This window comes from Erythrolamprus reginae, chromosome 1, assembly GCF_031021105.1.
Source record: "Erythrolamprus reginae isolate rEryReg1 chromosome 1, rEryReg1.hap1, whole genome shotgun sequence".
NCBI classification, from domain to species: Eukaryota; Metazoa; Chordata; class Lepidosauria; order Squamata; family Dipsadidae; genus Erythrolamprus; species Erythrolamprus reginae.
Window position 1 is genome coordinate 425,014,417 of NC_091950.1, and position 22,584 is coordinate 425,037,000.

Below are 22,584 nucleotides of genomic sequence, written 5' to 3' on the forward strand. Positions count from 1 at the left end.
ATGATGCTGCACCGGCCTTCTCTTCCTCTCTCCCCCCCCCTGCTTCCTTCCGGCAAGTTCAAAAAGCCCAGAGTGGCCTCCCCTTGTTTCCATAGCAGCAGGGGCAGGAAAAGAATGAGGGGAGGGGTGCCCCTGGGGGGTCCCTCCTTGGCTGGGTGTGTGTGTGTGAGGGGAAGCCCTTGGGCTGGGCTCCCACTGGTCAGGGGAGGGGCTGAATGCAAATAGTCCCTCCCCCAGCCAGAAGGGGAAGCAGCAGGCGGGGCAGGCGGGAGACCAGAGGTTTTCTCCCAGCCCTGGGACCCAGTGGGGGTGGGGGACACAGTTCCCTTCCTTCCTCCCTCCCTCTTCTCTTTCTCCTTCCTCCCTCTCTTTTTGTCCTTTCTTCCTTCCCTATCTAGGGATTTTGTTTTTTTCCCACCTAGGTGAAGGACTTTGCTCACCTGGTTTCATCATCTTTTCCTTCTTCCTGGTTTGCATTCTGAAAAGGGGCTGGTAGAACCTGGGGAAGGTCTTGGCTAAGCCTGGAATATCACTCACACACACACACACACTCCTTCAGTGCATTGTGTGGTTGTGACACTCATTAAAGCCCCCAAGCATAAATCCATCGTTTCAACCCGGAGCTACAAATATTCTCCTTTATTGCTGGTTTCAAAACTGCCCAGCCGGTACTGGGACTATCGGGCAGTGCACGTAACCCCAGATTCCCGTTGCTAAGCAAGTCAGGTTTTGCCCCATTCTGCAGCCTTTTTACGAAGGTTGTTGAGTGGTTGCCTGCAGGTGTGAAGGGAATTCCACCGTTGCCTAGCACAGCAGTCCCCGACCTTGGCAACTTTAAGACTTGTGGACTTCAACTTTCTCTCTTGCTCTGTCTCGGCTCTTTCCCTCCCTTCCGTCTGTCGCTCTCTTTTCTTTTCTCTCTTCTCAATCTCTCTTCCTTCCTCTATTTCTCTCTCTTTAGAAACATAGAAGTCTGACGGCAGAAAAAGACCTCACAGTCCATCTCATCTGCCCTTATACTATTTCCTGTATTTTATCTTAGGATGGATCTATGTTTATCCCAGGCAGGTTTAAATTCAGTCACTGTGGATTGACCAACCACGTCTGCTGGAAGTTTGTTCCAAGCATCTACTACTCAGTCAAATAATATTTTCTCACATTGCTTTTGATCTTTCCCCCAACTAACTTCAGATTGTGCCCCCTTGTTCTTGGGTTCACTTTCCTATTAAAAACACTTCCTTCCTGGACCTTATTTAACCCTTTAACATATTTAAATGTTTCGATCATGTCCCCCCTTTTCCTTCTGTCCTCCAGACTCTACAGATTGAGTTCATGAAGTTTTTCCTGATACATTTTATGCTTAAGACCTTCCACCGTTTTTGTAGCCCGTCTCTCTCTTGCTCCCTTTCTTTCTTGCTCTGCCCCCCTGTTTCCCCCTCCCTCTCTCTCACCCCCTCCCTCCCTCTATTTCGCTTTTTCTCTTTCTCCCTCTCTCTCGGTCTCTTTCTCTGTCTCTCTCTTGCTCTGTCTCTCCCTCTCTCCTTGCCTCTTGCTCTCTCTTCTCTCTCTCTCTCTCTCTCTCTCTCTCTCTCTCTCTCACATACACACACACAAACAGAGTGACCGGGGGGGGTGGAGCTTTCCACGGGAAGACTGACCGCTGCTTTGTCCCTTGCAGAAGAGAGAGCAGAAGAAGGAACTCGGCCACATGAACGGCTTGGTTGACAAATCCGGCAAGAGAACCTCTTCCCCCACCAGCGATGCCGACTACTTGGACCGGTCAGGCGGCGGGACCCTCCGGACCCTCCCCCATGCCCGGCTCTTGGAGCGCAGAGCGAGCCGGCCCGGCACCCCGACCTCCAACACGAGCACCGACACCCCGAACTCGGAGCAGAACGACGTGGACGAGGACATAATTGACGTGGACGACGACTCCGCCCCCGGGGCAGAAGCCGAGGGGGGGCAGCCTCACCTGAAGCGGCCCTTCGAGCTGCTCATCGCGGCCGCCATGGAGAGGAACCCCACCCAGTTCCAGCTGCCCAATGAGCTCACCTGCACGACGGCCCTGCCAGGTGAGGGAGCGGCAGCACCGCCCGTCGGTCCTCCTTGCACGGAATGTCCGGCATGGCCAGGGCCATGGGTCCAGTGATGGGGAACCTTTTCTTCATCAGGTGACGAAAGAGCGTGCGCGTGCACTATTGTCCACACCCATAATTCAGTGCCCGGGGAGGGCGAAAATGGCTTTCCCACCCCCTGGAGGCCAGAAAGGGCCCATTTCCTGACTTCCAGTGGGCCCAGTAGGCCCATTTTTCACCCTCCCCATGGTCTGGAGGCTTCCCTAGAGCCTGGGGAGAGCGAAAATGCTTCCTCCCCCCCCCCAGGCTCTCCAGAAGCCAAAAACACCCCCCCCCCAAGCCTCCACATGAGCTGAAAATCAGCTGTGCACATGAGTGCTGCAGCTGAGCTAGGGCAACGGCTTGCGTGCCAGCAGGTATGGCTCCACTTGCCACCTGTGGCACACGGGCCATAGATTCGCTATCAGTGGTCTAGTGGTTGAGCCAAGCAGGGCGGTCATCGTCTTGAGGAATGATGGGGGGGGGGCTCCCCACTTTTATGAGCTATGGACTTCCTGCTGGCTCAGGAATTCTGGGAGTTGAAGTCCACGATGATCACAGGGACCATAGTGGCCACCTCTGCACTTTGAGGATGGGCGTGCACAGATTCCCCCCTTTGGGACTGCAATATCTGCCTAACCTTCTCTGTCTGTCTGTCTCTGTCATCTGCATGTGCATCAGGATCTGTGTGTCCATCTCTGTCTGTCTGTCTGTCTACCTAATGTAGGGATCTATCATCTGTCATCCCCCACCCTGGTGGGTGTATATATGTGTCTCAAATTTAGGTACCTATCTGTCTCTGTGTGTGTATTTGTGTGTTTCAAATTTAGGGATCTATATATCTCATTGCTGTGTATATCAAATTTAAAGAGTGATATATATCATTAACCTGCATGTCTATCATCTATCTATTTATCATCTATCTATCTATCATCTATCTATCTATCTATCTATCATCTATCTATTTATCTATCTATCTTATCTATCTATCGGATTTCTATGCCGCCCCTCTCCGAAGACTTTGGGCGGCTTACAACATATAAAAATAGTAGGTTATAATAAAGATTAAATCCAATTAAATTAAAATTACATACCTATCTAAAATCCCTAGTTGTATTAAAATCAATTTGTTTGCTTGTGTGCATCGCATTTAGAGATCTATCACTTGTCTATCCTCTCTCTCCGCGTGCGTGTGTGCGTGTATTTGTGGTGTATCAGATTCGGAGACCACCCACCCCACCTCCAGAGCGACTCTCCCCCTGTTCTGACCCCTCTTACTTCCTGTTCTGCCCTGCCAGGTACTAGTAAGCGAAGAAGAAAGGAAGAGACCTCCGGGAAGAATGTCAAGAAAGCACAGCATGAGCTGGACCACAACGGCTTGGTTCCCCTGCCAGTGAAAGTCTGCTTCACCTGCAGCAGGTATCTACTGGGCTAAGGCTGGGGGGAGGGGTTCCTTATATCTGCACCTGGGATCAAGAGGGGTTCTCCAGTTCAGGAGCTTACACGTACACACACACACACTACTTACCAGAGCTTACAAAACTTTCGCCAGACCCATCCTCAAATACAGCTCATCTGTTTGGAACCCATATCGCATCTCAGACATTAACACCCTTGAAAATGTCCAAAGATACTTCACCAGAAGAGCCCTTCACTCCTCCACTCGAAACAGAATACCCTACGAGACTAGACTTTCAATCCTGGGCCTAGAAAGCTTAGAACTAAGACGCCTTAAACAAGATCTAAGTATTGCCCACAAGATCATAGGCTGCAATGTCTTGCCTATCAAAGACTACTTCAGCTTCAATCACAACAACACAACAGATTTAAACTTAATATTAACCACTCCAAACTTGACTGTAAAAAATACGACTTTAGTAACCGAGTTGTCGAAGCGTGGAACTCATTACCGGACTCAGTAGTATCATCCTTTAACCCCCCAACATTTTACCCTTAGACTCTCCACGATTGACCTCTCCAGATTCCCGAGAGGTCAGTAAGGGGCGTACATAAGCGCACTAGAGTGCCTTCCGTCCCCTGTCCTATAGTCTCTCCTATATCTCCTATATCTTCTCTACTATATCTCTATAAGCTTCATTTCTACTAAATCTGCCCTTCTATTCTACTAGTTTTTCTCATCATTCCTTTCACCCATATCCTCCCACTTATGACTGTATGACTGTAACTGGTTGCTTATATCCTAAGATTTTTATTAATATTGCTTCTTCATTGCTTATTTGACCCCTATGACAATCATTAAGTCTTGTACCACATGATTCTTGACAAATGTACATTTGTACATATATATGTTCGCTGAGAGCATCTGCACCAAGACAGATTCCTTGTGTGTCCAATCACACTTGGCCAATAATATTCTATTCTATTCTATTCTATATTATTGTGTATTGGCCAAAATAAATAAATAAATACTCTTAAACCTCCCTCCCATCCACCCCTCCCTTCACCTGAGCTTAAGGTTCCCTCCTTGCTGGCCTGGCCCCGTCATGTCCTCCAGGAAAGAACTCGGGATAAATTTCCTGACAGGGAGAACAAGCCATCGGTAGAATGGCTCCCCCCCCCTTTGCCCCCAGAAGTTGTGGGTCCTTTGTGCTCCCTGAACATGGTTGTTTTCTTGCAAATGTTTCATTACCTAAAACTAGGTAACATCGATACTAGAAAAGAATAGAAATCTTTATTGGCCCAGAGTGATCGTAGACGCAAGTAATTTGTCTTTGGTGCCTATGCTCTCAGTGTACATAAAAGAAAAAGACACATTTGTCAGGAATCGAGGGCTACAACAATCATGAAGTACAATGATTGTCATAGGGGTCAAAGAAGCAATGAGGAAATAGTATTAATAAAAATCTTCAACACACAAGCAACATGTTACAGTCATGCAGTCATAAGTGGGAGGAAATGGGTGGGAGGAATGATGAGAAAAAAACTAGTAGTAATTGTAGTGCAGACTTAGTGAATAGCTTGACACTGTTGAGGGATTTATTTGTTTAGCAGAGAGAGGGTGTTCGGGAAGGTAGGGTAGGAGTTTAAACAGTTTGTGCCCAGGATGCGAGGGGTCAGCCCTCTTTTTGACTCATGCAGTCTACAGGTCCTCCATGGAAGGCAGGTGGGCAGCCATTGCTTTTTCTGCTAGCTAGCTATCTGAGCTACTTTGAGAAGCGACACACCTGCAGGAAAGCAACCAAGTTCAGAGAGCACCCAGGAGCCCTCAGTTCAAGCTTGAGACACAAAACCCTTTATTGGGAAGCTGTGGGTGCTTTTAAGAAGAGACAAGGGAAGCCATTTATCTGGAAAGCTGTAAGGCCTCCTGCTTGAGCGGCAGATGAGACTAGATGACAGACAGACAGACAGACAATGAGAGAGAGATGGATGATAGGTAGATAGAGGGATAGTGTCAGGTCTCCTGCTTGAGTGGAGGTTGGACTAGAAGACCTCCACTTCTCTCCTTCTGACTCCTCTGGTGGAATTCCTCTCTCTCTGCTTCTCCATGGTGGGGCTTGCACTGAGCCAATCAGGCTCTGGGATACAAAGCAGCACTCTCTGGTTGGCCACTTCTCCATCAATCAACCAGTTGTGTGTTGTTTACAATCTTATATAGGCAAGTAGCCTCTCAGAAAATCCACGAAGTAGCGAAAATCAGCGATATATTTTTTCCATTAATATTTAATAAAAACCCACAATGCACCAAGTCCGCAAAAGACGAACCGTGAAGTGGCGAGCGGTCACTGTATTCTTTTCCAGGAGTTGCCGAGTGGCCCCCCTGATCCAGTGTGACTACTGCCCCCTCCTCTTCCACATGGACTGCCTGGAGCCCCCCCTGACGGCCATGCCTCTGGGCAGGTGGATGTGCCCCAATCACATTGAGCACGTGGTGGTAAGCCAGGATCTGGCCTGGTGGTCGGGGGGGAGGGGCTGCGGGAGGGGGGGGAAGGGCCGGCCGGTTTCCCTTAGGCCGCTCCATCTCTTTCCAGCTGAACCAGAAGAACATGACGCTGAGCAACCGGTGTCAGGTCTTCGACCGCTTCCAGGACACCATCTCGCAGCACGCCGTGAAGGTGGACTTCTTGAACCGGATCCACAAGAAGCACCCGCCCAACCGCCGAGTCATCCCGTCCGGCAAGAGGAGGGGTCTGAAGGTAGGAAACCCCCGGGTCAGGCTGGTCCCAGCTGGGGGGACTTTCAGGGAAGAGAGACCCTCCAGTCCCGTTTGCAGCAGAAGGCGTGCTGTATTCTTCAGAGTATAAGACCCACCTTAGTTTTGGGGAGGAAAATAGGGGAAAGAATCTGCTTACCAGGTATTCACCTGGCTAGTGTCCTTAGACTGGTCAGCTTCAGCACATTATTTTATCCCCTGGTTGGGGCTTTTAGAAAAAACCTTATTCAGAGAGAGTAACCATGAAAGAGCCGGGAACATTGTTAGCACCTGGAAAGAAACATTCTGAGCAAGTAGAGCAATGGAAAAAACCCTGCAAAGACTTAGGCCTTGGAAAACATTCTTTGCAGAGATTAACAATAAAAGAACCTGCAAGCTGATAAAAGTTGGGAACATTGTTAGCACCTGGTTAGGGTTAGAAAGAAACCTTCTGAGCAAATAGAGGATGAAAAAAAATCAAAGGCTTAGGGCTTGGAAAACATTCTGTGCAGAGAGTAACAATGAAAGAGCCTGCAAACTGGTAAGGGCTGGGAACATAGTTAGTACCTGGTTAGGGCTGGAAAGAAACTTACTCAGAGCAAGTTAGAGCAATGGAAAATCCCTGCAAAGACTTAGGGCTTGGAAAACATTCAGAGCATAAGATGCACCTGAATTTTCAGCCTCTTTTAGGGAGGAAAGAGGTGCGTCTTATACTCTGAAAAATCCAGTATTTAATTGGTTGCAGCATAGGAAAGCCAGATCTGGAGATGCTCAGGTAAGACAAAGGTTAAGAGGGGACTGGATGACCCTTTGCCTGCAAATTTGTCTTTAGCCAGGGAGAGTGGACTAGAAGACCTTGCTGGTCCCTTCCAGCTCTTTTATTTTGTTCCTTTCCGCCCTTGTTTCAAGCCCTTCTTCCTGGTCATGTTTCTAGTGACCAAGTTCAAGTTAGCTGTTTTGGGGACAGTGAAGGAGACTATTGGTAGCTCAAGGGTTGACATGAGCTGGCTTGTTTTTTTAACAGACATTTCATGACCCAAACTAGGTAACATACTCAGGGCGAGTCCTGGTGTGGGAATACCCCACTCAAGAAACTGCCAAAGAAGCCAACAGCAAAGAGCAGAATCTCTCAAGACCACCAGCACTGACTGGGCTCTACCAGAACATAAACTGACAGCAAACCCCTTTCCTTACTAGCCCTGATGATGCTACCTAGATAAGAACCCAAGAAGAGCCCTGCTGAATGGGGCCAAAGCCCATCGAGCCCAGCATTCTGTGTCCCACAGTGACCCCCCAATTGTCCATGGGGATCTTGAGCAGAAAGAGAAGGCAAGACCCTCCCTTTCCCCTGACCCCCAACAAATGGGACCCAAGGGAGCCCTGCCTGCCTCAACCAACAGAGAGGCAGCACACGGACACCCATTTCAATCACCACCTATGATACACTTGGCCTCCATGAATCTGTCTAATCCTGCCTTGAAGCTCTCCAGGCTGACAGCTGTCACGACCTCTTCTGGAAGGGAATTCCATTAACCAAGGACCCTCTGGGTGAAGAAATATCTCCCTTTATTCATCCTCACTTTCTCACCTGTGAGCTTTAGGGAGGGGCCCCTGGTCCTAGTATTGTGTGATAGAGAAAAGGATTTTTCTCCATCCACCTTTTCTGTCCCATGCATGGTTTTATACCCTTCGATCCAGTCCCCCCTTCAACGCCGCCTTTCAAGGCAGAAGAGACCAAGGCCTTGCAACCTGGTTTCCTAAGGGAGGGGCTCCATTCCCTTGGTCATTCCTGTTGCCCCTTTTCTGCACCTTTTCCAGTTCCATTCTATTCTCCTTGAGGTGCAGTGACCAGAACTGTACACAGTGTGGGTCATGAAACATCTGCAAAAAATCCAAGCAAGCTCAGAGAGACCCCCTCTTGCACATTATGAGGCCTGGTGCCAGGGTTGGTTTCTGTTTTCTAACATCCCTCCCCACCCCTCCCCTACTGCTCCCCTCCCACGTTTTATGGCAGGCTGCCATCAAGGCCCAAGCATCAGGTGTCCCCAGCAATCCCTGTGGGCTGACTTGCAATGCCTGGGTTCTTCCAGGAGAGGGCAGCCTTGCTGCTCAGAAGCCCTACATGATACATAGATAGATACATAGGAGATAGGTAGACAGACAGACGAGACAGAGAGAGAGAGAGAGAGATGGATGATAGGTGGATGGATGGATGGATGGATGGATGGATGGATGGATGGATAGATAGATAGATAGATAGATAGATAGATAGATAGATAAATAGATATGATAGGATAGATAGATATGATAGATAGATAGATAGATAGATAGATAGATAGATAGATAGATAGATATGATAGATAGGTAGATAAATAGGTAGATGGATGATAGGTAGATGGATGGATACATGAGAGAGAGAGAGAGAGAGAGATAGGAGATAGGTAGACAGATGGATGGATAGATAGAAAAGAATAGAATAGAATAGAATTTTATTGGCCAAGTGTGATTGGACACACGAGGAGTTTGTCTTGGTGCACATGCTCCCAGTGTACATAAAAGAAAAAGGGACATTTGTGAAGAATCATGTAGTACAACACTTAATGATTGTCATAGGGGTCAAATAAGCAACGAAGAAAGATGAGAGATAGATAGGAGATAGGTGGATGGATAGACAGACAGACAGACAGATAAAGGTGTCCTCCGATGGCTGTGCCAACGTCTTTTCTTCTTTTTTGCCGGCAGGTCCCGGAGGCCATCAAGTCCCACTACCGGATCCCACCAGCATTAATAGCGCCCGCGGCCATCCGGGACGGGGAGCTGATCTGCAACGGCTTTTCCGAGGAGTCTTTGCAGAAGCCCCTCCGCCCAGGCAGCCCCTCCGCCCAGCACTTAGCCGCCCAGTCAGAACAGCAAGAGGTAAAAGAAACAGCCTTGTATTTTGGGAGGGGGGGTGCAGATTGGGTGGCTGCCAGGCTGCATCAGACACACACCCACCCTCTCTGGGTCTCAGAGTTGGGTCAACAGAGGAAGCTCGGAAGATCAGTGGGGCCAGTTAGTCCGGTCTCCTTGATCGGGGTCCCCTTGTATGGAGATTCATCACTTCCGCCCCACCATGGAGTTTCCTGAGTCGGCTTTGAGGGAAGAGCAAAAAAGGAACCACGGGGTGGATTAGTCCTCGACTTACAACCACCACCGAGCCCAGCTTTTCCTCTGCTAAGCAAGACGGCAGTGAAGGGAGCTTGGCCCCATTTTACGACCTTTGTTGTAAAGCACGGCTGTTAAGCAAACCCCTGCCATCGTTAAGTTAGTCACACGTTTGTTAAGCGGCTTCCCCGTTGACTTTGTTTGATCCCTGGGACCGTTATAAGTACATGCCAGTGGCCAAATGTCAGGGGTTTTGATCCCGCGGTACCAGTTTTGTGACTGATTTAGACCATCTGGTCTTTACGGCCAGGTTTTCGTACTGCAGCAAAGGTCGTAAGTGTGAAAACCGGTCATTAGTCACTTTTCTCACTGCTGTCATAACTGTGGACGGTCACTGAATGAATTGCTTGGGAGTCGGTTGTGGGAAGGAATGAAGGCCTGGCACTTTCAAAGGGCCAGGTGAGTTAAAAATAACTTTGCTTTGTGCAAAAATGCTTAGAAAGGCCTTCCAAGGTCATGTCTGTTGGGCAGATGCCAGCAGGGCTCCTCATTTAGTGACGGCTGCTTTGCCAAGAGGACATGAGGTCTCTCCACCCCAGGAAGGAACTCCCCTTGAATCCAGACCCCCTTCTTCTCCTTCTGGAGGCAGAGAGGGTTGCAGAGACGACAGCAACAGCACTTAGACAGGTAGTCCTGGACTTGCAGTAGTTCATTTAGTGACCGTTGGAAGTTACAACGGCCCTGCCAAAAGTGACTTCTTTTTCACACAACCGGTGCAGAAACCCTGTGGTCACTTATCAAAATGGAATTTTATTGGCCAAGTGTGATTGGACACACAAGGAATTTGTCTTGGTGCAGATGCTCTCAGTGTACATAAAAGAAAAAGAGACATTTGTCAAGAATCATGAGGTGCAACACTTAATGATTGTCATAGGGGCCAAATAAGCAATGAAGAAACCATCAATATTAATAAACAGTTAAAGTTAAGGTCATACAGTCCTAAGTGGGAGGAAAAGGATGATAGGAATGATGAGACGCCCCGAGTCTGCGGAGAGGGTCGGCATACAAATCTAATAAATAATAATAATAATAATAATTATTATTATTATTTATTATTATTATTATTATTATTATTATAAAAACTAGTAGAAATAGAAGTGCAGATTTAGTAAAAAGTCTGACAGTGTTGAGGGAATTATTTGTTTAGTAGAGTGATGGCGTTTGGGGAAAAACTGTTCTTGTGTCTAGTTGTCTTGGTGTGCAGTGCTCTGTAGTGACGTTTTGAGGGTAGGAGTTGAAACAGTTTGTGTCCAGGATGTGAGGGGTCAGTCAATATTTTCCCCACTCTCTTTTTGACTGGTGCAGTCTACTGGTCCTCAATGGAAGAAGGCAGGTTGGCAGCCATTGCTTTTTCTGCAGTTCTGATTCTCCTCTGAAGTCGGTGTCGGTCTTGTTGGGTTGCAGAACCGAACCAGACAGTGTTAGAGGTGCAGATGACAGACTCAGTGATTCCTCTGTAGAACTGGATCAGCAGCTCCTTGGACAGTTTGAGCTTCCTGAGTTGTCGCAGAAAGAACATTCTTTGTTGTGCTTTTTTGATGATGTTTTTGATGTTAGGTGACCATTTTAGGTCTTGAGATATGATAGGACCTAGAAATTTGAAGGTCTCTACTGTTGATACTGTGTTGTCTAGTATTGTGAGAGGTGGAAGGGTGGAAGGGTTTCTCCTAAAGTCTACCACCATTTCTACGGTTTTGAGTGTGTTCAGTTCTAGATCTTCCCGTCTGTATGTGAATTCATATTCAGCCACTCAGCAACAGGTTCGTAGCGGTTGCAGCATCCCGGGTTCACGTGATTCCCCCCTTTTGAGTCAGGGTGGCGCAGTGGTTAGAGTGCAGCCCTGCAGGCTCCTTCAGCTAACTGCTAGCTGTAGTTTAGCGGTTCAAATCTCACCCCCGGCTCCAGGTTGACTCAGCCTTCCATCCTTCCCAGGTGGGTCAAATGAGGACCCAGATTGTTGGGGGCAAGAGGCTGATTCTGCAAACTGCTTAGAGAGGAGAGTAAACACACTAGGAAGCAGTAGATGAGTCTATATGCTAAATGCCATTTCTATTTTGTGGAGAGTCAACAGGGAAACCAGGTTTATTTAACAACCCCATTTCTAACTTCACAGCTGCAGGAATTCATAACAACAGTGCAAAAACTCACCGCCTTGCTTAATAACGTGAACATTGGGCTCAATTGTGGTTGTAAGTCGAGGACTGCCTGCACACTGCTCTGTGGCGCTTTGCAACATCAGAGAGGCCCCGTCAGCACTACAAATGGCCCAGACCGAAGTGGGGCAGATGGAGCTGGCCGTGGATTGCTTCCCCCTTGAGCCAGTCTGACCCATGTCTGTCCTTTCTCTTTCAGTGGCTGTGTAGCATCGTGGCCCTGCAGTGCAGCATCCTCAAACACTTATCGGCCAAGCAGGCCCCTTTTTCCTGGGACTCGGAGCAGGTGGACAAAGGGGACGTCAAGCCGGTGCTAGCGGCCGACGGCTCCCTCTCCAGCCCGTACCAGGCCACGGACAAACCCAGCATCCCCCCTCCCAGTTGCACCTCGGGGCTCCTCCCTCAGAACTCCTTGCAGGACGAGACCCTCTACCCCTCCTCTGTGGACCGGCCCAAGAAACCTGCCCCCTGTGGGGCGTCGAACGGCCTCGGCGGCACCGCGGAGGTGAAGATCAACGGCCCCAGCTTCTACGGCGAGGCCTCCGCACCCGCCTCACCCAGGCCGAGCGGGCACGGTGGGTCCTTGTCTCATCGGCAGCAGCCCTGGCCGAGGCCCACCACTCCTCCGGCGGCTTGCGGGCTTCTCAACCACGTGGCCGGTGCTGTCGTGAAAACGGAGAACGCCGCGGGACCCATCTCGTGCCCCCACAAGGTGGCCGTGCCCGTCGCCACCCTGCTGGCCTCCCTGCCCAGTTCTTGCTTCAGCCTGGAAGCCGCCACGGCCTGGCCACAGAAGAACACTCAGGCGCCGATCGGGCCTCTGCTGGCCACGGATCTGGGCGCCGCGGACTCCCCCGTCTCTGCCACGTGGGCACTCACGCCTCATCCGGCGGCTGTAGGGGAGGGAGGCTCTGCCGTGGCCCCTGCCCATGGTTTTTGTTCATCAGCGCCCCCTCCAGGTGAGTACAGAGGTGACTGGGTGGGGCGAAGTGGTTAGAGGGCAGCACTGCAGGCTCCTTCAGCTAACTGCTAGCTGTAGTTCAGCCTTCAAATCTTACCACCGGCCCAAGGTTGACTCAGCCTTCCATCCTCACGAGGGGGGTCAAATGAGGACTCGGAGTATTTGTTTGTTTGTTTGTTTGTATTAAAAAGGTGCATTGAAGTGTTTACAATAGTATTTGCTTTAGCAAATATTGCAGTCAAGTTCAACAGTCCAGTCGTACACAGTCAAATCAGTCAATAACTCTCAATACATTAACAATACCACAAGCCTTGCTTGTACAGCTTACAAATACATAAACTATCATTGAACACACAGATCTTACTACAGCAGTCACAATGAATCAGCAATAACAAGCAGCGAGCAGAGTCAGAATCAGAGAGTTTGCAGAGAGAGAGAGAATCCTTCTTCTGGCTCCCTCTTGTGGCCATCTGCAACACTAACTCTTAAAGCTATACTGCTCCAATACATACAAGCACTCGTTGTTAGCTGGTTTATATATTGCCAGTCCCAACTGTTACGCACAGAGCACTAACAAGCAGCACCAAGAACTTGCTTAAGAGTACAGAGGTCCCTCGGTTTTCACAGGTTCGAACTTTGCGGAAAGTCTATACCACGGTTTTTCAAAAATATTAATTAAAAAATACTTTGCAGGTTTTTTCCCTATACCACTGTTTTTCCCACCCGATGACGTCATATGTCATTGCCAAACTTTCGTCTGCCTTTAATAATTTTTTTTAAAATAAACTTTAATAAAGAAACATGGTGAGTAATAATCTGAATGGTTGCTAAGGGAATGAGAAATTGCAATTTAGGGGTTTAAAGGGTTCAGGGAAGGCTTGGGATACTGTTCATAGCCAAAAATAGTGTATTTACTTCCACATCTCTACTTCGCGGAAATTCGATTTTCGCGGGCGGTCTCAGAACACATCCCCCGGGAAAATCGAGGGAACACTGTATACAGCAGCGTTTCCCAATCAGTGTGCCGCAGCACACTAGTGTGCCGCGAGACATGGTCAGGTGTGCCACGAAACTCCTAGGGCAGCTCCAGCTGGGTGGGGCGCTGCCGGTGCGGCTACTGCCCGATGCCGCTGTTGCTGGCGCTCTCCTGCTGGGCCCCAAAGAAGGAAGGCGGGGAAAAAGGAGAGCTTCATTCTTCGCACCGGCAGCAAGAGGAGGAGGGCGCCATCAGCAGCGGCACCAGGTAGTAGCCGGGGGATGGCGGTGGCAAGAGCTCCAGGGCGGAGGCACCAGCAGCGCCCTGCCCAGCTGGAGCTTCCCTGGCGGGGGCGGCAACCAATGTCCTTTGGGGCCCAGAGGGAGGGCACTGGCGGTGGGAGCAGGAGAGTGCCGGGCCGTGCACGCCTGCGCCAGCGCACCCCAAAACGCCCCCCGCGCACCCTTTTCCAAGGGCACACCCGAAGCCGCGGCCGCCGCCCCCCCCGCACCTCTAGCCCCCTCGCGCCCCTGGCTACTCGCCGCTGCCTTTGCCGAAAGCGCTTTTGTCCCGGGCTCTCAGCGAGGGGGCTGCAGGAGAGGCGGCGAAGGCGATCTCTCGTTCTCCGGAGGCTGGCGAAAGTGATTTTCAATGTCGGGGGCGCGGGCCGGTGTGCGCTCTCCCCCTCCCCCTGCCACATTCAAAGTAAGCCGGCAGGGGGATGGGGAGAGAGAGCGCGTCGGCCCACGCGCCCAACATTGAAAATCACTTTCGCCAGCCTCCGGAGAACGAGAGAGATCGCCTTCGCCGCCTCTCCTGCAGCCCCCTCGCTGAGAGCCCGGGACAAAAGCGCTTTCGGCGAAGGCAGCAGCGAGTAGCCAGGGGCGCGAGGGGGCTAGAGGCGCGGGGGGGCAGCTGCGGCTTCGGGTGCGCCCTTGGAAAAATCACTTTCGCTGAGAATGAGAGAGTGAGAGCGACAGAGCAAGATAGAAAGTGAGAAACAGAGAGAGAGACAAAGAGGGGGTAGAGAAAGACATAGCAAGAGAGAGAATGAGAGAGAGAAAATGTGTGAGAGAAAACAAGAGAAAGTGAGAGAGAAAGGGGGGAGAGAAAGAGATAGCAAGAGAGAGAACGAGAGAAAGAAAACAAGAGAGAAAGAGAGAAAGCAAGAGAGAGAGAAAACAAGAGAGGGAAAGTGAGAAAAAGAGAGAGGAGCAAGAGGGGGAGAGATAGAGAAAGAGGGGGAGAGACAAAGAGAGAGAAAGAAAGTGAGAAAAAGAGAGAGGAGCAAGAGGGGGAGAGATAGAGAAAGAGGGGGAGAGACAAAGAGAGAGAAAGAAAGAGAGGAGAGAGGAAGGAAGAGAGTGAGAGAGAGGAAGAAAGCAAGAGAGAAAGAAAGATGAGTGAGGAAGGAAGGAAGAGAGTGAGAGAGAAAAAAGCAAGAGAGAGAGAGCAAGAGAGACACAGAGAGAGAGAGAGCAAGGGAGAGAGAAAGACATAGAGGGAGGGAAGGAGGGAGAGAGAGAGCAAAAAAGAGAGGAAGAAAGAAAGAAAGAGGGATGGAGAGAGAGAAAGAAGAGAAGGAAGAGAATGAGGGAAGGAGAAATAGAGCGAAAGGGAGGGATTTTTTTTTGTCCAAACTTTTCTTTAGAAGACCTTGTAGGTCAGTGATGGGCAACCTTTTGAGTTTGGTGTGTCAAAATTCGCCAAAAAACCGAGCATAATTCGGGTGGTGTGTCACCTTGACAAAAAAACACTCTCACTCTCTTCCTTCCTCTCTCCTCTCTCACTCTTTCTTTCTTGCTCTCTCTCACTCTCTCTCTTCCTTCCTATCTTCTCTCTCTCTCTCTTTCTCTATCTTGCTTTCTTCCTCTCTCACTCTCTTCCTTCCTCTCTCATCTCTTTCTTTCTCCCTCTCTCTTTCTCTCTCTTGCTTTCTTCCTCTCACTCTCTTCCTTCCTCTCTCATCTCTCTTTCTTTCTTTCTCTCTCTATCTTTCCCCCTCTTGCTCTCCCTCTCTTTTTCTCACTTTCCCTCTCTTGTTTTCTTTCTCTCTCTCTTGCTTTCTCTCTCACACTCTTTCTCTCGTTTTCTTTCTCTCACTCTCTCGTTCTCTCTCTCTTGCTATCTCTTTCTCTCTCCCCCTCTCTCTTTCTCACTTTCTATCTTGCTCTGTCGCTCTCACTCTCTTTCGTTCTCCAGAGGCTGGCGAAGGTGATTTTCAGTGTCGGGCGCGCGGGCCGGCGCACGCTCTCCCCATGGCCCTGCCAGCCCGCCCAGAACATTCAAAGTAAGAGCGAAGGTTTTTCTTACTTTGAATGTTCCTGGCGGGCTGGCAGGGCGATGGGGAGAGTGGGCGCCGGGCCGCGCACCCGACACTAAAAATCGCCTTCGCCGGCCCCTGCTGTGAGAATGCCTGCTGCGCCTCTCTTGCAGCAGCGGAGAGAGGCGAAGTGGGCGGGCAGGGGGCAGCGGCAAGTAGCCAGGGGCGCGAGGGGCCTAGAGGCGCAGGGGGGCAGGGTTGGTTCGTGTGTGCCCTTGGAAAAGGGTGCATGGGGCGGGCGGCGTTTTGGGGTGCGCTGGCGCAGGAATGCGCAGGCTACAGCGAACGGTGCGGCACAATGACTGCTGCGGGCGCCACGGGGCCAGCACACGGTGGCGGGCCAAAACCGGGGCGTGCGGGCCCCCCCCAATTTTCAGTTTGCCCGGGCCCCTGACGCCAGTCCTGGTAGTACCGGCCTATCGGCGGCCCTGCTGTACCTGCTTGCAGTCGGTGGGAAATTGGAAAGCGGGGAGATTTGCATCTTGGCCACTCCCTAAAGCTCCCCTTTTCTCGGCGGCCGCGTGTCACCGAAAATGGCTACGCGTGTCAGTGCTGACACGCGTGTCATAGGTTCGCCATCACTGTTGTAGGTCTTCTAGTCCAACCCCCTGCTTAGGCAAGAAACCCTACACTACTTCAGACGGATGGTTATCCAACATCTGCTTAAAAACTTCCAGTGGTGGGGCATTCACAACTTCTGGAGGCAGGCTGTTCCACGGATTAATTGTTCTAACTGTCAGGAATTTTCTCCTTCGTTCTAAGTTGCTTCTCTCCTTGTTTAGTTTCCATCCATTGCTTCTTGTCCTACCCTCAGGTGCTTTGGAGATTAGGTTGACAAGGGCTACCTGTAATTCCGAGCATTTATTTGGGTTGTTTTTAGTTTTAGCCTTGGTGGCAGAGTGGTTAGAGTGCGGAACTGCAGGCCACTTCTGCTGACTCCAAACAATTTGGTGGATTCTCCCCAGGCTCAAGGTTGACTCAGCCTTCTGTCTTCTGAGATCAGTAAAATGGGGACCCGAATTGTTAGGGGGCAATATAATAGCTGTAAACAGCTTAGAGAGGGCTGTAGAGCACTGTGAAGCGGTATATAAGTCTTAAGTGCTGTTTGTTTATTTATTTATTTATTTATTTTATCTATTAACTGGATTTGCATGGCGCCCCTCACCATTCATTGTACTGGCTTGGTTATAAAAATATAAATAACAAGTGAGAAAATACTATTTTACTGAAAGTAGTAGATGCTTGGAACAAACTTCCAGCAGACGTGGTTGATAAATCCACAGGAACTGAATAAACATATATCCATCCTAAGATAAAATGCAGAAAATAGTATAAGGGCAGACTAGATGGATCATGAGGTCTTTTTCTGCCGTCAGTCTTCTATGTTTCTATGTTTCTATATCTACTGGCACACTAAGAACATATAAGAAGAGCCCTGCTGAATCAGGCCCAAGCCCATGGAGTCCAGCCTTCTGCGTCCCACAGTGGCCCCCCAATTGTCCATGGGGATCTTGAGCAGAAAGAGAAGGCAAGACCCTCCCTTTCCCTGGACCCCCAACAAGTGGTACCTAGGGGAACCCTGCCTGCCTCAAACAACATAGAGGCAGCACTTGGACATCCATTTCAATAACCATCTATATGCTTGGCATCCATGCATCTGTCTAATCCTGCCTTGAAGCTCTCCAGGCTGACAGCTGTCGCGACCTCTTCTGGAAGTGCACTAGCTCAGCTCCAACGTGCCTGTGTGTGCCAGCCAGCTGATTTTTGGCTCACAGAGGCTCTGGGAGGGTATTTTGGCTTCCAGAGATCCTTCCGGGGGATGGGGAGGGCATTTTAACCCTCTCCAGGATCCAGGGAAGCCTTTGGAGCCTGGGGAGGGCGAAACACGAGAAATTGGGAAACAGGCCACTTCCCGCCTCTGGGGAGGGGGTGAAGCTGTTTTCGCCCTCCCCAGGCATTCAGTTATGAGTGTGGGCAGTCGCACATACGCAATAGCATGCGCACACGCTCTTTTGGCACCCAAAGTCAAGAAGGTTCGGGTGTAGGGTCTCCTTCTTGGGTGGGGAGTTGTGCAAGATGCCCTACAAGGCCTCTTCCAACTCTCTTATTTTGTTATTTATTAATTTAATTGTTTGTTTGTTTATAATTTAATTTGTTAAACCAATAACACTAATTTATTTAATTTAACTGATCAAGATATCAAAATTAAATTAATTTAATAAATAGTAAATCTGAATAATATTAATTTAACGCTAAGTAAGGTAAACAGATTTAACAGCCTGCCCAGATCTGGGAATCGAACCCTATCCTGACCTAACTCTTTGCTTTCCTCTCGCCTCCAGATGGCAAGGTCAGCCCGACCCCCCTCTCTGCTTTAGCGACCCCTTCCTCGCTCCCTTCCAATTCTTCGGCCGCAGTGGACATCGCGGGACCCGTGAAGGCATTAATAGACGGCAGCGGAGGTGAGGGCCCTTTGCAAAAGTCTCGGTTCTGCAAATGCTTTTCAACTGGTCAAGCTGCTGTTACCTCTGGCCCTGGGCAGAATGTCTGTGGAGCCAGCTTCTTCGTCTCCCATCCGTCACTAATAATAATAATAATAATTTATTAGTTAGTTGGGGGAAAGATCAGAAGCAATGTGAGAAAATATTATTTTACTGAAAGAGTAGTAGATGCTTGGAACAAACTTCCAGCAGACGTGGTTGGTAAATCCACAGGAACTGAATGTAAACATGCCTGGGATAAACATATATCCACCCTAAGATAAAATACAGGAAATAGTAGAAGGGCAGACTAGATGGACCAAAGACTCGGGGTGGCTCATAACAATAAGAAATAATACAATACAAATCTAATAATTAAAAACTATGACTAAAAACCCGCTATCATTAAAAAACCAATCAATACAATACAGTCACAACCACACATAATTCTTAATGGTCAGAAAAGGGGATACATTAATTGCCCCATGCCTGGCGACATAGAGAGGTCTTCAGGAAGGTGAGGAGGGTGGGGGCAGTTCAAATCTCCGGGGGGAGTTGATTCCAGAGGGCCGGGGCCGCCACAGAGAAGGCTCTTCCCCTGGGCCCTGCCAGACATTGAATGGTGGGGAAGGAAAGGCTTTTATTTATTTTATTTATTTATTATTTAGATTTCTATGCTGCCCTTCTCCGTAGGACTCAGGGTGGCTCGCAACAAAGATAAATACAAAAACCACAACATGCAAGAAATCCGGAGAGGGGCGGCATACAAATCCAAATAATAATAATAATAATAATAATAATAATAATAATAATAATAATAATAATAATCTTAAAATGTAATCTAAAACCCCGGTCCTGCAGCCATCCACATCCATCCCATCATAATGGGAGGATTCATCCCATCAGAAATTATACACTCATGTCCTCAGCCAGAACTAGCTATAAGCCCTTTTCACCTTTGAAGAGTGTTCGGAAACTTCAGATCGTGCAAAATGCAGCAGTGCGAGCGGTTATGGGCCTCCCTAGACATGCCCATATTTCTCCAACACTACGCGGACTGCATTGGCTGCCGATTGGTTTCCCGACACAATTCAAAGTGTTGGTAACGACCTATAGAGCCCTACAGGCCAGATGACCTCCGGGGCTGCCTCCTGCCGTATGAATCTCAGCGACCGGTCAAGTCCCAGAGAGTTGGCCTTCTCCAAGTCCCGTCCACTAGACAATGTTGCTTGGTGGGGCCCAGGGGAAGAGCCTTCTCTGTGGGGGCCCTGGCCCTCTGGAATCAGCTCCCCCCAGAGATTCACACTGCCCCCACCCTCCTCACCTCCCGTAAGAGCAGTGTTTCTCAACCTTGGCCGTTTGAAGATGTGTGGACTTCAACTCTTTCCCCATGCCTAACAGCAGAGGTGGGTTTTTAGGAGTTTATGAAAGGCAAGGAGGGTGGGGGCATTTTTGATCTCCGGAGGGAGCTGGTTCCAGAAGGTCAGGACCACCACAGAGAAGGTTCTTCCCCTGGGTCCCGCCAGACGACATTGTTTCGTCAACGGGACCCAGAGAAGACAAACTGTGGGACCTAACAGGTCCCTGGGATTTGTGCGGCAGAAGGCGGTCTTGGAGATATTCTGGTCCAATGCCATGAAGGGCTTCATAGGTCATAACCAACACTTTGAATTGTGACTGGAAACTGATCGGCAACCAGTGCAGACTGAGGGTTGTTGGTGTTACGTGGGCATATTTGGGGAAGCCCATGATGGCTCTCGCAGCTGCATTCTGCACGATCTGAAGTTTCCGAACACTTTTCAAAGGTAGCCCCATGTAGAGAGCGTTGCAGTAGTCAAACCTCCAGGTGATGAGGGCATGAGTGACTGTGAGCAGTGAGTCCTGGTCCAGATAGGGCCACAACTGGTGCACCAGGCAAACCTGGGCTAACTCCCTTGCGTCCATTTAGTGAGTCATTCAGGCCGTAGAATACAATGCAGGTGTGTCCGTTGGGGAAACACAACAACCTCTTCACAAACACATGTCGCAACCCGGGAATACAAAACCTTCAAGGACAAGATTGAACAGAGCACTTCAAAGAGACAGGCCGTTCCTTTGAAGACAACAAAGTCCACGTTTTGGGGAACCCCCAGGTGACCTTAACTGCTCCTTCCAAGGATGCAAATGGCCAGCCATCTGCCAGGCCTCGAGAGCTTTCTCTTCCCCACCAAGAAGCGAAAAATCAGGATGTCCAGGTGGCTCTTGAAAAAAGCACCAGATGGCAAAGATAAGAAATGGTGTTAGCACTAAATAATGAATTAATACAATTCTTAGCTAATGTTTTTGGTTTAAATATATAGAACTTTATATACTGCTCAAAAAATAAAGGGAACACTTAAACAACCCAATATAACTCCAAGTAAAACAAACTATCCGCTTAGGAAGCAACACTGATGGACAATCAATTTCACACATGCCGTTGTGCACATCCAACTTTGTACAGAACAAAGGATTCCATGAGAATATTTCATTCCTTCAGATCGAGGATGTGCTATTTTGAATGTTCCCTGTATTTTTTTGAGCACTGTATTACGGAGTAAATGATGTACTAAGAGAGGTTTTCATTTTACATATATATAGAATCTCTATTACTTACATGTTAGGATGTTTTATTAAGATTTAGATAGAAGAGATTTTGTTAATGTTCATATTGATGCAATGTAAGTTTTTTTATAGCTGTTCTGCCTGACTGGCTCAGGCAATGCGTAACAGTCCAAGGAAAAGAAATCAAACACACACGTGCTCTGCTAATCAGCAAACTTGTTTAAAATAAACAAAAAAGGGTTACTCAAAACAGTCCGTAGTGTCCGAAAACAATGCAAGGCTTACTTCAGCCGCATACAAAAACACAGGAAAAAACAAACAAAGACAACCTGGAATGAGCAAAGAGGTTTCAGGAGTCCTTTTGAATCTTTGAAGTAAACAGCAAGTCCCAGAGGTTTCACCTCCCACGTGTCTGAAAAAGCTGGGTTGAGAACTCCAATGGCACGGAACAGAAACTTCAGAGCAGGAACCACAAAATAACACAGTTTGCCTTGGGCCTTTGTTCCCTTTTATCCCTTTAGCCCTCATTAAGGGAACCACACCCAGCCCTCAGTATAAGAACCACACCCAGCCCAGGTGCTCCTATAATGACTTGTAATACTCCTTAAAGCGATCCCTCCTTTGCATAGCTCTTCGGCTACGCAGATCAATATACAATATCTGCAGAAGAACCCAGGGAGGAAAGACTGTCTGAGGGACTGCAGGCCAAATCCCCTGGGCTGTCTGCTGAATCCTGCGTCCCAGTGGCCTCGTCCCCCTGACTGTCTGCCACGTCTTCCTGGCTGTCAGCCAGGCTTTCGCACTCACTTTGTGCCGCGTCTCTCCCATCTGTGGGAGCAACAGCTGGCCCAGGCCCAAACACAACAATAGCAAGGTGGAGTAAAAGATTTTTTTAGTTAGAGGTTTAATAATTGATAATGTTATATGAAAGTTACAGGGTGGTTTTTGTCTAGAAGAGTAATGAGAGATAAGAGCCTCCATTGAAGGTTTAACACGGAAAAGAAGTTTTGTATATGTTTGATTATAAGTACAGTGCTACCTCGGTTCTTGACCACAATTCGTTCCGGAAGTGTGGTCAAGAACCAATTTGATCGAGAACCGAAACATGGGAGACGCCGGCATACCTGTGTGCCAGCCCGTTGGGCATTGCCGCTGCCCCCAGTTTTGCTGTTGTTGATTTTATTCAGCTGTCTGGCGGCCCAGGTGTTCCTGCTACTGCCGCTGATCTCGCCGCCACAGGGCCCTCAGCTGTTTGGCGGCCCACACGACCCCTGCCGCCGCCGCCGATCTTGCCGCCACTGGGTCTCTCAGCTGTCTGGCGGCCCACGAGTCTTCGGTCGGCCGCCGCTGCCCAAATTACACCTCCTGCAGCCGCGGCCTGCGCTCCAGCCTGTGCCGTGTTCGAGTTCCAAATGTTTGTTCAGATTTCAGGGCAAAAGTTTCTCGAATTTCTTGGTCGAATATGGATTTGTTCGAATTGTAAATCGAGGTGCCACTGTATTGTTTTAATTGTTTGCAATTATGTATTGTTTTATTTTATGGTGGAGAAAAATTTAAAAAAATTATACCCCAAAAAAGTACCTTTGGGAGTCGCAGTGGGCAAGACACACACAAACACACACACACACACAGGTTGAAGG

At 49.1% G+C, this 22,584-nt stretch overlaps 1 protein-coding gene across 2 annotated transcripts in view; it reads left to right on the plus strand.

The window, feature by feature from the left end:
• PHF12 (PHD finger protein 12) overlaps nt 1–22,584 on the plus strand; it is a 79,548-nt gene that overhangs the window by 44,418 nt on the left and 12,546 nt on the right. For both annotated transcript variants that reach the window (XM_070735478.1, XM_070735479.1), the window contains exons 4-10: nt 1,679–2,072; nt 3,413–3,533; nt 5,874–6,006; nt 6,104–6,268; nt 9,007–9,180; nt 11,821–12,580; nt 18,224–18,343. In XM_070735478.1, the coding sequence (XP_070591579.1) occupies nt 1,679–2,072; nt 3,413–3,533; nt 5,874–6,006; nt 6,104–6,268; nt 9,007–9,180; nt 11,821–12,580; nt 18,224–18,343 (1,867 nt within the window). The remainder of the gene's footprint in view (nt 1–1,678; nt 2,073–3,412; nt 3,534–5,873; nt 6,007–6,103; nt 6,269–9,006; nt 9,181–11,820; nt 12,581–18,223; nt 18,344–22,584) is intronic.